Source organism: Chiloscyllium plagiosum, unplaced genomic scaffold, assembly GCF_037043375.1.
Source record: "Chiloscyllium plagiosum isolate Xiang-an unplaced genomic scaffold, Cpla_swu_hap1 HiC_scaffold_27, whole genome shotgun sequence".
NCBI lineage: Eukaryota > Metazoa > Chordata > Chondrichthyes > Orectolobiformes > Hemiscylliidae > Chiloscyllium > Chiloscyllium plagiosum.
In genome coordinates this window covers 91,778,078-91,795,183 of record NW_028270165.1, presented here as the reverse complement: position 1 = coordinate 91,795,183, position 17,106 = coordinate 91,778,078, and the positions used below count along the sequence as shown (strand labels likewise).

Here is a 17,106-nt window from a genome sequence, read left to right as displayed (position 1 = left end):
TACTTGAGGAATTCTCTCTCCCTAACATCTAATATTAGTATCTGGATCAGTGGTGCTGGAAGAGCACAGCAATTCAGGCAGCACCCGAGGACAGGCAAAATCGACGTTTCGGGCAAAAGCCCTTCATCAGGAATAAAGGCAGAGAGCCTGAAGCGTGGAGAGATAAGCTAGAGGAGGGTGGGGGTGGGGAGAGAGTGGCATAGAGTACAATAGGTCAGTGGGGAAGGAGATGAAGGTGATAGGTCAGGGAGGAGAGGGTGGAGTGGATAGGTGGAAAAGGAGCTGGGCAGGTCGGACAAGTCCGGACAGGTCAGGGGATCGAGTTGCTGGAGGTTAGAAGCTAGGATGAGGTGGGGGAAGGGGAAATGAGGAAACTGTTGAAATCCACATTGATGCCCTGGGGTTGAAGTGTTCTGAGGCGGAAGATGAGGTGTTCTTCCTCCAGGCGTCTAGTGGTGAGGGAGCGGCGGTGGAGGAGGCCCAGCACCTCCATATCCTCAGCAGAGTGGGAGGGGGAGTTGAAATGTTGAGCCACTGGGCGATTTGGTTGATTGGTGCGGGTGTCTCGGAGATGTTCCCTAAAGTGCTGTGCTAGGAGGCGCCCAGTCTCCCCAATGTAGAGGAGACCGCATCGGGAGCAACGGATACAATAGATGATATTAGTGGATGTGCAGGTAAAACTTTGATGGATGTGGAAAGCTCCTTTGGGGCCTTGGATAGAGGTGAGGGAGGAGGTGTGGGCGCAGGTTTTACAGTTCCTGCGGTGGCAGGGGAAAGTGCCAGGATGGGAGGGTGGGTCGTAGGGGGGCGTGGACCTGACCAGGTAGTCACAGAGGGAACGGTCTTTGCGGAAGGCGGAGAGGGGTGGGGAGGGAAATATATCCCTGGTAGTGGGGTCTGTTTGGAGGAGGCGGAAATGTCGGCAGATGATTTGGTTTATGCGAAGGTTGGTAGGATGGAAGGTGAGCACCAGGGGCGTTCTGTCCTTGTTGTGGTTGGAGGGGTTGGGTCTGTGGGCGGAGGTGCGGGAAGTGGATGAGATGCGTTGGAGGGCATCTTTAACCACGTGGGAAGGGAAATTGCAGTCTCTAAAGAAGGAGGCCATCTGGTGTGTTCTATGGTGGAACCGCTCCTGGGAGCAGATACGGCGGAGGCAGAGGAATTGGGAATACGGGATGGCATTTTTGCAAGAGGTAGGGTGGGAAGAGGTGTAATCCAGGTAGCTGTGGGAGTCGGTGGGTTTGTAGAAGATGTCAGTGTCAAGTCGGTCGTCACTGATGGAGATGGAGAGGTCCAGGAAGGGGAGGGAGGTGTCAGAGATGGTCCAGGTAAATTTAAGGTCAGGGTGGAATGTGTTGGTGAAGTTGATGAATTGCTCAACCTCCTCGCGGGAGCACGATGTGGCGCCAATGCAGTCATCAATGTAGCGGAGGAAGAGGTGGGGAGTGGTGCCGGTGTAATTACGGAAGATCAACTGCTCTACGTAGCCAACAAAGAGACAGGCATAGCTGGGGCCCATACGTGTGCCCATGGCTACCCCTTTGGTCTGGAGGAAGTGGAAGGATTCAAAGGAGAAATTGTTAAGGGTGAGGACCAGTTCGGCCAAACGAATGAGTGTGCCGGTGGAGGGGTACTGTTGGGAACGTCTGGAGAGGAAAAAACGGAGGGCTTGGAGGCCCTGGTCATGGCGGATGGAGGTGTAGAGGGATTGGATATCCATGGTGAAGATGAGGTGTTGGGGGCCGGGGAAACGGAAGTCTTGGAGGAGGTGGAGGGCGTGGGTGGTGTCTCGAACGTATGTTGGGAGTTCCTGGACTAGGGGGGGTTGGGCAGTGTCGAGGTAGGTAGAGATGAGTTCAGTGGGGCAGGAGCATGCTGAGACAATGGGTCGGCCAGGGTGGTCAGGCTTGTGGATCTTGGGAAGGAGGTAGAACCGGGCAGTGCGGGTTCCCGGACTATGAGGTTGGAAGCTGTGGGTGGGAGATCTCCTGAGGTGATGAGGTTCTGTATGGTCTGGGAGATGATGGTTTGGTGATGTGGGGTGGGGTCATGGTCAAGGGGGCGGTAGGAAGAGGTGTCCTCGAGTTGGCGTTTGGCTTCAGCGATGTAGAGGTCAGTGCGCCAGACTACCACTGCGCCCCCTTTGTCCGCTGGCTTGATGGTGAGGTCAGGATTGGAGCAGAGGGATTGGAGGGCTGCGCATTGTGAGGGTGAGAGGTTGGAGTGGGGGAGGGGGGTCGACAGGTTGAGGCGGTTAATGTCCCGGCGGCAGTTGGAAATGAAGAGGTCGAGGGCAGGTAATAGGCCAGCGCGGGGTGTCCAGGTGGATGCAGTGTGTTGGAGGTGGGCGAAGGGGTCCTCGGAAGGTGGGCGGGAGTCCTGATTGTGAAAGTAAGCTCGGAGGCGGAGGCGACGGAAGAATTGTTCGATGTCATGGCGTGTATTAAATTCATTGATGCGTGGACGGAGGGGGACGAAGGTGAGTCCTTTGCTGAGGACTGATCGTTCGTCCTCAGTGAGGGGGAGGTCTGGGGGGGTGGTGAAAACTCGGCAGGGAGCTGGGAGCTGGTGTGGGTGTGTGGTGTAAAATTCCAAGCAGTGGAATGTGGTGAAACGGTTAAAAATTATGTCCCAATACATGTGTGAATCTAACCGGAATGGAGGTGTTGCTTAGTCCCGTGTGAATCTTCTTATCTGTATGTAACCAGAATGGAATGTGTTTTTTAGCCTTGCTCTGCTGTTCACATGAATGTTTATATCTGGAAAAGAGTATATCAGCTGGAAAAGTCTCCAGTTCGGTGAGTCTGCTCCGGGGTTACGTTTAACCGCCGAGCGTGGGTTGTTGGCAACCGCTCTACGAGAACTGACGGCTCCCAGTTTTGGTAACATGTAGAGTGAGTATAAGCCAGACCCGTTCTGGCGACGCTGCGGGGAATAAAATGCCCATATTCTAGCAGACTCGCCTCTTGGTCATTTGTTCTGTGTCAGACTACTCTCCTACGAACCTGACCTTGAGAATTTTTTAAAACATTTGGCGTAGTCGAGCAGGGTCAATCGCAATTGAGGAGAGATTTTGATACAGAACAATGTTTTGGAAAAAGACTAAGAAACCAGAAGAACAAACTGTGGAGGTCCCGACCGTCCCGGGATGGCATGGATGTGGGCATGTACGTGGCAGTTTGTTTGAGAAAGGATCCCAGTCCTGCCGAAGAACCCCTTGCCTGGGGTACAGCGGAGGATGTGGGCATGTCCAAAAAGCTGAAGCGGAGTTAACAGAATTGAATGGGATTGAACTGAACTGAACTGAACTGAGTGGAACTGAAGTGAATCAAATTGAACGGAACAAAATGGAACTGAGCTAAATTGAATTGAAATGGACGGAACTGAATTGAACACAATTGAATTGAACTGAACAGACCTGAACTGAGCTGAATTGAATTACACTGAATTGACTGAACTGAAATTAACTGAAACGAATTGAACTGAATTAAGCATAATGTAACACATGTATTGGGCCAAGCAGTGGAATGTGGTGTAAAATTCCAAGCAGTGGAATGTGGTGAAACGGTTAAAAATTATGTCCCAATACATGTGTGAATCTAACCGGAATGGAGGTGTTGCTTAGTCCCGTGTGAATCTTATTACACACCTCCCCGTGTGAATCTTCTTATCTGTATGTAACCAGAATGGAATGTGTTTTTTAGCCTTGCTCTGCTGTTCACATGAATGTTTATATCTGGAAAAGAGTATATCAGCTGGAAAAGTCTCCAGTTCGGTGAGTCTGCTCCGGGGTTACGTTTAACCGCCGAGCGTGGGTTGTTGGCAACCGCTCTACGAGAACTGACGGCTCCCAGTTTTGGTAACATGTAGAGTGAGTATAAGCCAGACCCGTTCTGGCGACGCTGCGGGGAATAAAATGCCCATATTCTAGCAGACTCGCCTCTTGGTCGTTTGTTCTGTGTCAGACTACTCTCCTACGAACCTGACCTTGAATTTTTTAAAACAGGGTGTAGAGCTGGGAGTGGGGTCGGAGCCAGTACCTGGAGTGGGTGTGATGGTGGGGGGAATGGGGGCAGAGTCATGAGCAGGGGTAGTGTTCCCTCGGGGTTCTGGGGGGTGGGGATAGTGACAGTGGGGTCTGTGGGGGGGCGTGTCAGCAGAATGCAGGTGAGTGGCGCTGGTGGGGTCGGAAGTGGTGGCAGACACGGCAGTAGGGGTGGGGGAAGTCACTGAGCGTGTGGCATCGGCGATGATGTGAGGGCTGGAAGTGGCTGTGGGAGTGGCCATGATGGGGGCAGAAGTGACATCATCAATCAGCGTGGGGGTGGTAGCTGCATCAGCTGCATGGCTAATGGTGTTTCCGAGGCCAGGGGAATCTTCTGGAATGTTCAAGGAGCGCTGGTTATGGAGCTGGGTAGATAAAGGTTTGTTGTACTTACAGTTTTTGATGTTTGAGATGGATATTAGTACCCAGCTAAGATTTACAACAATATTTACATCAACAGAAATAAACCATCTGTTACAAAATAGTCATAGAAATATACAGCACGGAAATAGACTGTTTCTCTCTCTCATGTACACACGAGTCCATGGGGATGAGTTTGTATTTGCAGAATTATATTTGCAAATGCATTCTATTTTGCTCAAAAAGTGCACAATCTGCAGGCAGTCAATCCATGTAATATTTTATAAATTCCTACTTTGGAAATAGAACCAGTCTGATTCAAGATTGGGATACAGACAGACCCTGACTTCACACGTTTAATGCATTGTCTGAGCGGAGATGTCACCTTTTGTTATAAAACTTTTAAGTTCTCTCAAGAAGGTGCCTTACAGGAAGTTTTGGGATTTGCATATTAATGATACCTGCAACCCATTCTGAAAGATGAAAGCCTTAACAAGCCAGGTTATATCATTTCAGTGGCAGGACATTGTCATGTTTTTCCATAAATTCTGTGCGTTCTGATCTTATACTCTGCAACCACCTGATGTTGGGCTATAACCTGGTGTTATGTGATGTTTAACTTTGTCCAGGTTAGGGTGGATTGGCAATGCTAAGTTGTCCCATAGTGCCAGGGGATGTGCAGGTAAGGTGTATTACTCAGGGTTAAATGTAGAGCAATAGGGGTAGGGGAATGGGTGTGGGTGGGTTACCCTTCGGAGGGTCGGTGTGGACTCGTTGGGCCGAGTGACCTGCTTCCACACTTTGGGGATTCTCTGAAGAGAAGGGGGTTCGTCCAAACTGTGCAGTGCAGCGCAGGCGCAGCGTTGGGCGGGCCGGAGCAGGCGCAGTGTGGTGTGACCCGCTGTCGACTTCATCCCGCCCCCTTGACTCGCTCCGCCCCCTCGTACGCCCCCTTGACTCGCTCCGCCCCCTCGTACGCCCCCTTGACTCGCTCCGCCCCCTCGACTCGCTCCGCCCCCTCGTACGCCCCCTTGACTCGCTCCGCCTCCTTGACTCGCTCCGCCCACTCGTACGCCCCCTTGACTCGCTCCGCCCCCTCGTACGCCCCCTTGACTCGCTCCGCCCCCTTGACTCGCTCCGCCCCCTCGTACGCCCCCTTGACTCGCTCCGCCCCCTCGTACGCCCCCTTGACTCGCGCCGCCCCCTCGCTCCTTTGACGTCATGACGGGGAAGTGTCCCTGTCAGGTTTGAGTGGGACTCCCTCCCTCTGGGCAGCTCTTCACCCTGGGAGGGAGGGGAGGGGAGGGGGGTAATCTGTTCACTTGTAGCAACTGGAGTGAATCCAGGGAGGGAGGAGACTCTGCAAACTCAGGTTTGTGTCTTAGTTACTCGGGTGGGGTTGGGGTGGAAAGATAGAGATTGGGAAATGGGGATAGATATCTTTTCTGTTTTACTTTTATCTTTTCTTTTCTACCCTGGACTGATAGTGGTGACCTTTTTAAAATCCCTTTTTACAGAGTATTTGAAGATCTGAAGTTGGGAGTTTCAAAATCAACAGATGAAGGGCTTATGCCCAAAACGTGGACTCTCCTGCTCCTCGGATGCTGCCTGACCTGCTGTGCTTTTCCATCACTGCACGTTTTGACTCTGACTCTCCAGCATCTGCAGTCCTCACTTTGACGTCACTGTCTGACAGTCACTCAATCCATCGGGACCGCAACGGTTTCCAACTCTGATTCTGTGAGAAGGAGCAAAGCTTTTTGGTTCCTGTTTGAGTAGGTTTTCAGCATCAGTGGGACTGGATGAGAGACTTTACTGTTGCAGCGCACTGAGTGTGGAACCTGAAACGTTATACGGCCTGGAAAGAGGAATTCAGGGTGGGGAGGGGCTCCACACGTTTGTGTGTGGCTGAAGCTTCTACCATGCAGAAACCCGAGGAATCCCGCCCCGTAGAGAAACCATGGAAATATGGCGACTGCGGGAAAGGCTTCTGTGTCCCATCTGCCCTGGAGTCTCATAGGCGCAGTCACACCGGGGAGAGGCTGTTCCCTTGTCCTGAATGCAGGAAGGGCTTCATCAATTCCTCCCACCTGTTGACACACCAGCAGGCTCACAATGGGGAGAGGCCATTCACCTGCCCCATGTATGGTAAGCATTCTGTCAGGTGGGCAACGTGCGGAAACACCAGCGGGTCCACACCAGAGAGAAGCCCTTCAGCTGCCCTGAGTGAGGGAAGAGCTTCACCTGCTCTTCCCACCTGCAGAGGCACCAGCGAGTTCACGTGCCATTGCAGGGTGATTGAAGGAGCAACGGTTGAGTACCATTATTGATTGGACTATCAACCCTGTTCCAGGGACTCTCAGGTTTGAATCCCACTGAGGCAGATGGTGGAATTGCAATTCGGTCAGAAGTCTGGAGTTCAGAATCTAACGATGAAATCACTTTCGGGGGGTGGGGATGGAGAAACCCCCATCTGATAAACTCACTTCCTTTTTTTGGGAAGGAAACTGTCATTGTGGGAAAGAATTCACTCAGTCGTCCCAGCTGCATCCTTTACCTGGTCTGGCCTACACATGACTCCAGACCCACAGCAGTCTGATTGACTCAACACTGCCACCTTCTGGCGAATGAGTGGGGAGAAAATTACTTGGAAACAGGGTATGGGTTGAAATTGGTGAGTGAGACAACACTTCCCACAGGTTAAGGCTGTACCAAGGATCCAATTACAAAGGGACAACTTGGTGGTGACTAATAGTAAAGGAGTTGGGGGGAGTGTGTGCACTTTGAGCTTGAGCTGTTTAAAAAAATATAACCTACTTTTTCTACACCTTTTTGTTGGGGGGATCTGAAGCTGTAACTTACCGCCGGGCTCAGACTCTTATTGAAAGCTTTGAGCTCCAAGAGGTTTTTGTTTTAAAGCTGCTCATTTCTTGTAGCCTCCTGCACTAAGTTTCCAGTGTCGTGTATCAGATGAAGCAGTGAACGAGAAGCTAGTATTGTTAGAAATGGTAAATTTTTTGTGAGTGCAGGTACTGCATCATTTCATTAGCATTGTAAAGTTTACTGGCAGCACCAGGAGGTGTGGTCTGTGTTCACTAGAAACAATGTGGAAGTGCTGGTGTTGGAGTGGGGTGGATAAAGTTAAAAATCTTTCAACGCCAGGTTATAGTCCAACAGGTTTGTTTGGAAGCACAAGCTTTCAGTGCTGCTCCTTCATTAGGTGGTTATGGAGAATAAGATCATGATCATAGAATTTATAGTCAAAGCAGTCGAGTGTCATGGAGATGTGATTCATTAAACAATTTTAGATTAAATATTTCATTGTTTAGAATTGGCTTCTGTTCTTTGGTGTGTTAATCCCAGAATGTAATTTAACTGCAGAGCTTTTCTCACAAGCATGTCAGTCTGACTCGACATTGGGACCCAGACAGAATTCACACCTATTGTCACACCTCTGCATTTAAATGACGTTCTGAAACGGCTGATCTTAAACATTGAGAATAGCTACAGTGATATATTCAGAAACATCATTGAAGTTTGAAAGCATGTTCAATTTTTTTTTAACAAGAGCTGCTGAAATCTTTCCGAAACTTGCACTGAAAAATGTGCAGTGAGGCTACAGCTCAGGACAGGCTGGAAGGGGTGTATGGCTTATTCCTTGTTTTGTGAAATTGGTTCCAATTATGTAGAAATAGTCACAGAGCGGGAAATAAACCCTTCAGTCTATGCTGACCAGATATCCTAAATTAATGTAGTGACATCTTGAAAAATGTTCATATTACAGAGAATGTGGTGCTGGATGTCTTGAAACGCATAAATCCCCAGGACCTGATCATGTGTACCCTAGAACTCTGGGAAGTGAGGGAAGTGGCAGAGATATTTGTATCATTGATAGTCACAGGTGAGGTGCCAGAAGACTGAGGTTGGCTAACATGGTGCCACTCCTTAAGACAAGCCAAGGAACTATAGACCAATAATCCTGATGTCGGTGGTGGGCAAGTTGTTGGAAGGAATCCTGAGGGACAGTATTTACACATTTGGAAAGGCAAGGACTGATTAGGGATAGTCAACATGGCTTTGTGTGTGGGAAATCATGTCTCACAAACTTGATTGAGTTTTTCTGAAGAAGTAACAAAGAGGATTGATGAGGATAGAGCGGTGGACGTGATCTATGTGGACTTCAGTAAGGTGTTCGAGGTTCGATCTCATGGAACACAAGGAGGACTTGCTCAAAGGTAGAAGACAGAGGGTGGTGGTGGAGGGTAGATTTTCAGACGTGAGGACTGTGACCAGTGGAGTGCCACAAGGATCGGTGCTGGGTTCACTACTTTTCATAATTTACGTAAATTATTTTGATGTGAACATAGGAGGTATAGTTAGTGAGTTTGCAGATGACACCAAAATTGGAGGTGTAGTGGACAGCGAGCAAGGTTACCTCAGATTTACAACAGGATCTTGATCAGATGGGCCAATGGCTGAGGAGTGGCAGATGGAGTTCAATTTCGATAAATGTGAGGGGCTGCATGTTGGAAAAGCAAATCAGAGCAGGACTTATACATTTAATGGTAAGGTCCAGGGGAGTGTTGTTGAACAAAGAGACCTTGGAGTGCGGTTCATACTTCCTTTAAAAGTGGAGTTGCTGGTAGATAGGATAGTGAAGAAGGTATGCTTTCCTTTATTGGTCAGAGCGTTGAGTACAGGAGTTGGGAGGTTATGTTTCAGCTGTATCACACCTCAGTTAGGTCACTTGTGGAATATTGTGTGCAATTCTGGTCTCCTTCCTTTTGGAAGGGTGTTGTGAAACTTGAAAGGGTTCAGAAAAGATGAACAAGGATATTGCCAGAGTTGGAGGATTTGAGCTATAGGGAGAGGCTGCAGAGGATCGAGCTGTTTTCTCTGGAGCATCAGAGGCTAAAGGGTAACTGTGTAGAAGTTTATAAAATCATGGACAGGGTAAATTAGACAAAGTCTTTTCCTGGGGCGTGGGAGTTGAGAACTAGAGGACATTAGTTTAGTGTGAGGGGGCAAAGATGTAAAGTCCCCCACCTTAACCACCATATTATTCTTACTGATAACTGAAATCTCCTTACAAATCTGTTTCTCAATTTCCTGCTGACTCTTAGGGGGGTATATAATACCATCCCAATAAGGTGATTATCCCTCTCTTATTTCAGTTCCACCCAAATAACTTTCCTGGATGTATTCCCAAGAATATTCTGCTTAAATACAGCTGTAATACCAACCCTTATCAAAAACACCACTCCCCACCTCGCTTGCCCCCTTTTCTACCCTTCCTATAGCATTTGTATTGTGGAACATTAAGCTGCCAGTCCTGTCCATCCCTGAGCCACGTTTCTGTGATTGCTGTCATATCCCATGCCCTGACTTCATCTGCATTTCATGTTAGGCCTCTTGTATTGAAGTAAATTCAGTTTAATTTACCAATCCTAACTTGTTCTCTGCTTTGTCCCTGCCTACCATGACTGCTTGATTCACTCCTTTTCCCAATTGTACCAGTCTCGGATTGATCTCTTTCCTCACTATTCCCACCTTACTTGTTTAAAACCTCCTGAGCAGCTCTTGCAAATCTCCCTGTCAGTATATTTGTCCTCTTCCAATTCAGGTGCAATTCGTCCTTCTTGTACAGGTCACTTCTACCCCAGAAGAGATTCCAACAATCCAAAAATGTGAGCCCTTCTCCCCTGCACAAGCTCCTCAGTCATACATTCATCTTCTCTATCCTCCTATTCCTACCCTCACTAGCTCATAGCACCGAGAGTAACCCAGATATTACGACCCTTGAGAACCTTCTTATTTCAATTCCTGCCTAATTTTCTTTGACCCTTCAGAATCTCATCTTTTTCCCTTCCAATGTCGTCGGTTCCAGTGTGTACAATGACCACCTGCTTGTCCCTCTCCCCTTTCGGAACATTCTGCATCCTCTCTGAGACATCCTTGATCCTGGCATGAGGGAGGCAACACACCATTCTGATTATTCGCTGTTGGCTACAGAAATGTCTGTCTGTGCATCTGACTAGAGGGTCCCCTGTTACAATCGAACACTTGGACACCAGCATACCCCTCATTACATTAGAGCCTGTCTCAATACCAGAAACTTGGCTGTTCATGCTACGTTCCCCTGGGAGTCCATCACCCCATACATTTTCCAAAACAGCATACTTGTTTGAAACGGGGATAGCCACAGAAGATTCCTGCACTACCTGTTTACCTCACCTACCTTTCCTGGTGTTGCTCCATCTATCTGACTATGTATCTGCAACTTTTCTCCTTTCCTATAACTGTCTATCAAACCCCCTAGCTCTTGTAAATTCCTCATTGCCTCGAACTGTCGCTCCAACAGATCCAGTCGATCTGATAGGATTCATGACCAAGGACACTTGCTGCAGGCAATCCTCAGTAACGTGGAAACTCTCCCTAATCTCCCACTTCCGACAGGAAGGGCAGACCGCTATACTTTGCTGATCCAAAATCTACACACCCAGAAGATAACACTGCCTTTTTGCTCTTAAAAAAGAAGTGCTCCAGGCTAAGTTAGCACTTATCACTTATACTTTTAAAATTTTAAATTTTTTTAATAAAACATTATAATCCAGAAAAGAACCCATTCTGCTCACTTCTGAACAGGCTGAAAATTGAATAAAAAAAACTACGTTCGAACCCAAAAGAAACCCAACCTTCAGGTGGCTGGGGGCGGGCACAACTATCGCCCCGCCCCCTATTGTATCCGAATTCTCGGAGGACTCCTCCAACCACGCCCCATGAACTGACGATGACGTCACTCATCAGGACCTGGCCCCTACACGAGTCGGCGCATGCGCGCTGTAGCTCCCGCAGCGGGATGACGTCAGTGTTACTGATGGCGCCGGCGGTCGAAGGAACAAGGACAGAAACCGCTGGGAAAGGCTGAGCAGGTCCTTCTTTAGAACACGGACAGGTCTCAGAAACATCCCTCGGGAGGTCGCCAGGCCCCAGAGCGCCAAGACCTGGCTCCTGCCCCCGGGGAGAGGAGATGGTGAGACAGGGTAGGATTGGGAACCGCGGGAGTCTGGGGTGGGTGAGGGGAGTTTATAAACTCCTCGGGGGAGGCCTGAGGCCTCCAATAAAAGGCCCAGTGTTTATTTCACAGGCGAAGGACCCCTCGGATCGCCCGGGCAACCGGCGGCCATCTTTGTGAGGGTCAGGCGGAAGTTGCCTTTGCTCCTGGAGCGCCTGGCCGCCATCTTTGTGAAGGACAGGTAGGAGGTTGTCTTTGGGCCGGCATCGCGGGCGGCCATCTTGGTGAAGGCACCGTTCGCTGTCATTTCCGGGAGAGGATTCCAACCTCGGGGCAGCCTTTGTGTCAACTCGAATTTCCTCATTTCACTCTGGGAGACCTGGCCCTGAGCTTGGTCTGTGTGCCCTTAAAACAGGAAAAGGAAGTGGGAGACAGGTCCAGGGAAAAAACACTTAGATGGGCTGTGAATTTGAGGTGAATTAATGTGATAATCTGTGGCACTGGAACAGAATGTGGGTGCTTCCAAGATTGCAGTGACCAGGAGAGCATTGACGTGTTGATGTTAGTTTCAGTTTGTAGACCAGAGAAAAGGGCGAACAACAGGAATTCACTTTGGAATTAAATTGCCATTGTCCAACAGAACCACAGCCACTTCTACAATATTGTGTCTCCCTCCTATTGGAAGCATGTTGTAAACATGAAAGGGTTCGGAAAAGATTTGCTAGGATGTTGCCAGGGCTTGAGGATTTGTGCTACAGAAAGAGGCTGAACAGTCTGGGGCTGTTTTCACTGGAGCATCGGAGGCTGAAGTGTGACCTTATAGAGGTTTATAAAATCATGAAGAGCATGGATAGGGTAAATAGGCAAGGTCTTTTCCCTGGGGTGGGGGAGTCCAGAATGGGTGGGTAATTGGTTCAGGGTGGGGGAGAGGGGCAGGTGTAAAACTGACCAAAAGGGCAATGTATTCACCCGGAGGATGGTACGTGTAAGGAATTAGCTTCCAGAGGAAGTGGTGGAGGCTGGTACAATTACAACATTTAAAAAGGCATCTGAATGGGTATATGAATAGGAAGGGTTTAAAGGAATATGGGCTAATGCTGGCAAATGGGATTTGATTGATTTGGAATATAGACAATAGGTGCAGGAGTAGGCCATTCTGCCCTTCAAGCCTGCACCACCATTCAATATGATCATTGCTGATCATCCTTAATCAGTATCCTGTTCCTGCCTTATCTCCATAACCCTTGATTCCACTGTCCTTGAGAGCTCTATCCACCTCTTTCTTAAATGAATCCAGAGACTGGACCTCCCCTGCCCTCTGGGACAGAGCATTCCACACAGCCACCACTTTCTGGGTGAAGAAGTTTCTCTTCATCTCTGTCCTAAATGGTCTACCCTGTATTTTTAAGCTGTGTCCTCTGGTTCAGCACTCACCCATCAGTGGAAACATGTTTCCTGCCTCCAGAGTGTCCAATCCTTTAATAATCTTATGTCTCAATCAGATTCCCTCTCAGTCTTCTAAACTCAAGGGTATACAAGCCCAGTTGCTCCAGTCTTTCAGCGTAAGGTAGTCCCGCCATTCCAGGAATTGACCTCGTGAACCTATGTTGCACTCCCTCAATAGCCAGAATGTCTTTCCTCAAATTTGGAGACCAGAACTGCACACAATACTCCAGGTGTGGTCTCACCAGGGCCCTGGACAGCTGCAGAAGAACCTCTTTGCTTCTATACTCAATCCCTCTTGTTATGAAGGCCAGCATGCTATTAGCCTTCTTCACTACCTGCTGTACCTGCATGCTTACCTTCATTGACTGGTGTACAAGAACACCCAGATCACTTTGTACTGTTTGGTACAAGTGTATTGGACCAAAGGATGTTTCTCTGCTGTATGTCTCTATGACCCTGGCTTTCCAACGATGTTTGCCACGTCTGTATGTTGAGTTTTTCTCTGGTGTCGGTGTTAATGCCTTGATGTCTCATTTTGCTCCCCCCTTCCCGGGGTCATTAACCATTTTGTGTCTGGTCCTTCCTCAAGAAGCTGCATTCCCGATTCACCCTGAATTGACACACTTTTCTTTGCTTCCCAAAATCAGACCTGCTCACTCTCAGCAGGATCCCAGTGTTGTGAAAGATATTCACTTCCAGGTGGAGGTATCCAAAATGCAGAGAGATGTCAGTCTTGAAGTTTTTGCTTTTCAGCCCCTGGCAGATCCTTCAGGAGAATTAGTTAGAGCGGAGTGAGATGGTGTTTTCAGTTTTGTGGAATTAAAAAACGTATTCCGTAGAAAGTAGAATTGCTTGTTCAGAATTTCTACCCTGGACTGACAGTGATGACCTTTGTAATCTCTTTTTACAGAGTATTTGAAGATTTGATGACGGAAGTTTCAAGATCAACAGATGAAGGGCTTATGCCCGAAACGTTGACTTTCCTGCTCCTCGGATGCTGCCTGACCTGCTGTGCTTTTCCAGCGCTGCACTTTTCGACTCTGACTCTCCAGCGTCTACAGTCTTCACTTTGATGTCAATGTCTGACAGTCACTCAGTCCATCAGGACCGCAACGGTTTACAACTGTGAGTCTGTGAGAAGGAGGAAAGCTTTTTGGTTCCCGTTTGAGTACGTTTTCAGCATCAGTGGGACTGGATGAGAGACACAAATGTTGCAGCGCACAAATGAGGAGCGTGTAGCAGCTATACAGCCTGGAAAGAGGAATTCACGACATGTTTGTGTGCGGCTGAAGCTTTGGCCATGGAGAAACCCGAGGAATCCCGACCCGTGGAGAAACCATGGAAGTGTGGTGACTGTGGGAAAGGCTACCGTGCTCCGTCTGCCCTGGAGATTCATCGGCGCAGTCACACCGGGGAGAGGCCATTCTCCTGCCGTGAGTGCAGGAAGGCCTTCAGCAATTCCTCTGCCCTGCAGGCCCACCAGCAGGTCCACACGGGGGAGAGGCCGTTCCCCTGCACTGAGTGCGGGAAGATCTTTAGCAATTCCTCCATCCTGCTGAAGCACCTGCGGGTCCACACGGGGGAGAGGCCCTTCAGCTGCCCTGAGTGCGGAAAGACCTTTACGCAGGCGTCTATCCTGCTGACCCATCGGCGGATCCACACTGGGGAGAGGCCGTTCTCCTGCCCCGAGTGCGGGAAGGGATTCAGTCAGGTGGGCAACTTGCGTACGCACCAGCGGGTCCACACTGGGGAGAAGCCCTTCACCTGCCCTGAATGTGGGAAGGCCTTCAGCTATTCCTCGGACCTGCTGAAGCATCAGCGCGTCCACACCGGGGAGAGGCCCTTCAGTTGCCCCGAGTGCGGGAAGGGCTTCAGCGATTCCTCCGACCTGCTGAAGCACCAGCGCGTCCACACGGGGCAGAAGCCCTTCAGCTGCCCCGAGTGTGCGAAGGCCTTCAGTGATTCCTCTGCCCTGGTGAAGCACCGGCGAGTCCACACGGGGGAGAGGCCCTTCAGCTGCCCCGAGTGTGGGAAAAGCTTTGCCCGGGCCTCCAACCTGCTGACCCACCGGCGGATCCACACGGGGGAGAGGCCCTTCAGCTGCCCCGAATGCGGGAAGGGCTTCACCCGCTCCTCCCACCTCCGGAGCCACCAGCGAGTTCATGTGCCATCGCAGGGGGATTGAAGGAGTGACGGTCGAGTGCCATTATCCACTGGACTATCAACCCAGTTCCAGGGATCCTGAGTTCGATTCCCACCGCGACAGATGGTGGAATGGGAATTTGGTCAGAAATCTGGAGTTCAGAATCTAACGGTGAAACCATTGTCGGTGGGGTGGGGGTGGAAGAAAACCCCCATCTCATTCACTCAGTTGTCCCAGCTGCACCCTTTACCCGGTCTGGCCTGTACGTGACTCCAGACCCACAGCAGTGCGGCTGATTCCCCCCCCTCCCCCCTCAAAAAGCCCCTGGCAAATGAGCGGGGAGAAACACAGGGAATGGGTTGAAATTGCTGAGTGAGGCAATACTTCCTCCAGGTTACGGTTGTACCAAGGATCCGATTACAAAGAGACAACTCCATGCTGACCAATATTAAAGGGGGGGCGGGGGGTGTGATGTCTGTGTGCACTTTGATCTTGAGGTGTTTTTTTAAAAATCTGCTATGTTTTCTTTGCCTGTTTGCTGGGGAGAATCTGACGCTGTAACAAAGTTGGGTCACAATAAAAGGTACCTGGACTAACCACCGGGCTCAGACTCTCATTGAAAGCTTTGAGCTCCAAGAGGTTTTTGTTTTAAAGCTGCTCATTCCTTTCAGCCTCCTGCACTAAGTTTCCAATGTTGTGTATCAGATGGAGCAGTGAATGAGCAGCCAGTATCGTTAGAATTTTTTCAGGAGTGCAGAGTGCGCCATGTCATCGGCATTGTTAGGTTTCCTGGCAGCACCAGGAGCTGTGGGCTGTGTTCACTGGAAACGATGTGGAAGTGCTGGTGTTGGACTGGAGTGGATAAAGTGAAAAAAATCACACAGCACCAGGTTATCATCCAACAGATTTATTTGGAAGCACTAGCTTTTGGAGTGCTGCTCCTTCATCGGGTAGCTATGGAGCAGGAACATCCAGCAACCGATCACAGTGTCATACTACTGATAGGATATATTGAACAAATCAAGATTGTGGTTTAGTCTTTCATCTTCTCGAATGGGTTGCGGGTTTTGGTTCATTAATATGTAAAGCTTAGAAGTACTTTTGAGTCACATTCTTGAGATGACAAGGTTTTATAAAAAATCAGTGATATCTCAGCTCAGTACATGAAGGATGTGAGGTTTGACTCTGTCTGTATCCCAATCTTGAATCAGACTGGTTCCATTTCCAAAGTAGGAATTTATAAGATATTACATGGATTGACTGCCTGCAGACTGTGTGCTTTTTTTGATCAAAATTGAATGTATCTGCAAATGCAAATTTACCCCATAGACCTGTGTGTGTCTGTGCATGCATCAGAGAGTGTGTGTATGCATGTGACTGTGTGTGAGAGTTTGCCCAAGAGTATATGTTTGCCTGTGTGCATGCTTGGTAATGTATGAGTCTGATGGAGTATAAGCCTGAGAGTGTTGGGTGGTGTGTGTCTGTGCCTGAGAGAGAGCGTGTGTATGAGAGAGGTATAGATAAAAGTGAGGAATTGCATTTTGCTTTAAAAAAAAGGGAAGGACTTGTAGCAGTTACTGGCGGGGCCCTGGGTTATGTTGTAGAACAGAGACGTGGGGCTGTGGTTCAGGTACATAGTTCTTTGAAAGTTGCATCACTGGTAGACAGAGTCGTTAAGAGTTGATTAGCCCACTTGCCTTCATTGTTCACACCGTTGAATATTGGAGTTGGGACATCATTTTGAAATTATACAGGATGTTGGTGAGGCCACTTTTAGAACACTGAGTACAGTTCTGGTCGCCCTGTTATAGGAAGAATACTATTAGAGAAGGTTCGGTAAAGATGTACCAGGATGTTGTCAGGACTGAAGGGTTTGAGTTATAAGGAGAGGCTGAGACTTTATTCACTGGAGTGGAGGAGGTTGAGGGGTGACCTTATTGAGATTTGTAAAATCATGAGGGGTGTCGGCAAGGTGAGTAGCAAAAATAGTGAGGAGCATGTTTGGTTATGTCGAGTCCTAAATAAATAAATATTGGCTCTACCGTTTCTTTTTCTCCTATTGGCATTTGGACACTTAAATTTGTCAGTGATCGCAGC

General features: G+C 49.0%; 2 protein-coding genes across 4 annotated transcripts in view; both read left to right on the top strand.

Annotated features, from left to right (window-relative positions):
* LOC148145003 (endogenous retrovirus group 3 member 1 Env polyprotein-like) overlaps positions 1-17,106 on the top strand; it is a 467,418-nt gene that overhangs the window by 69,650 nt on the left and 380,662 nt on the right. The window lies entirely within an intron of this gene.
* LOC148145012 (uncharacterized) lies at positions 6,506-15,606 on the top strand. 3 transcript variants are annotated; one of them, XM_087975609.1, is made up of 2 exons: positions 6,506-7,079; positions 13,777-15,606. In XM_087975609.1, the coding sequence occupies exon 2, from the start codon at positions 14,167-14,169 to the stop codon at positions 15,049-15,051; it is 885 nt and encodes a 294-aa protein (XP_087831735.1). In that variant the 5' UTR covers positions 6,506-7,079; positions 13,777-14,166; the 3' UTR covers positions 15,052-15,606. The 3 variants fall into 3 exon arrangements, with proteins under 3 accessions (XP_087831735.1, XP_087831733.1, XP_087831734.1); XM_087975607.1 differs by lacking the exon at positions 6,506-7,079 and adding an exon at positions 11,279-11,438; XM_087975608.1 differs by lacking the exon at positions 6,506-7,079 and adding an exon at positions 11,292-11,448.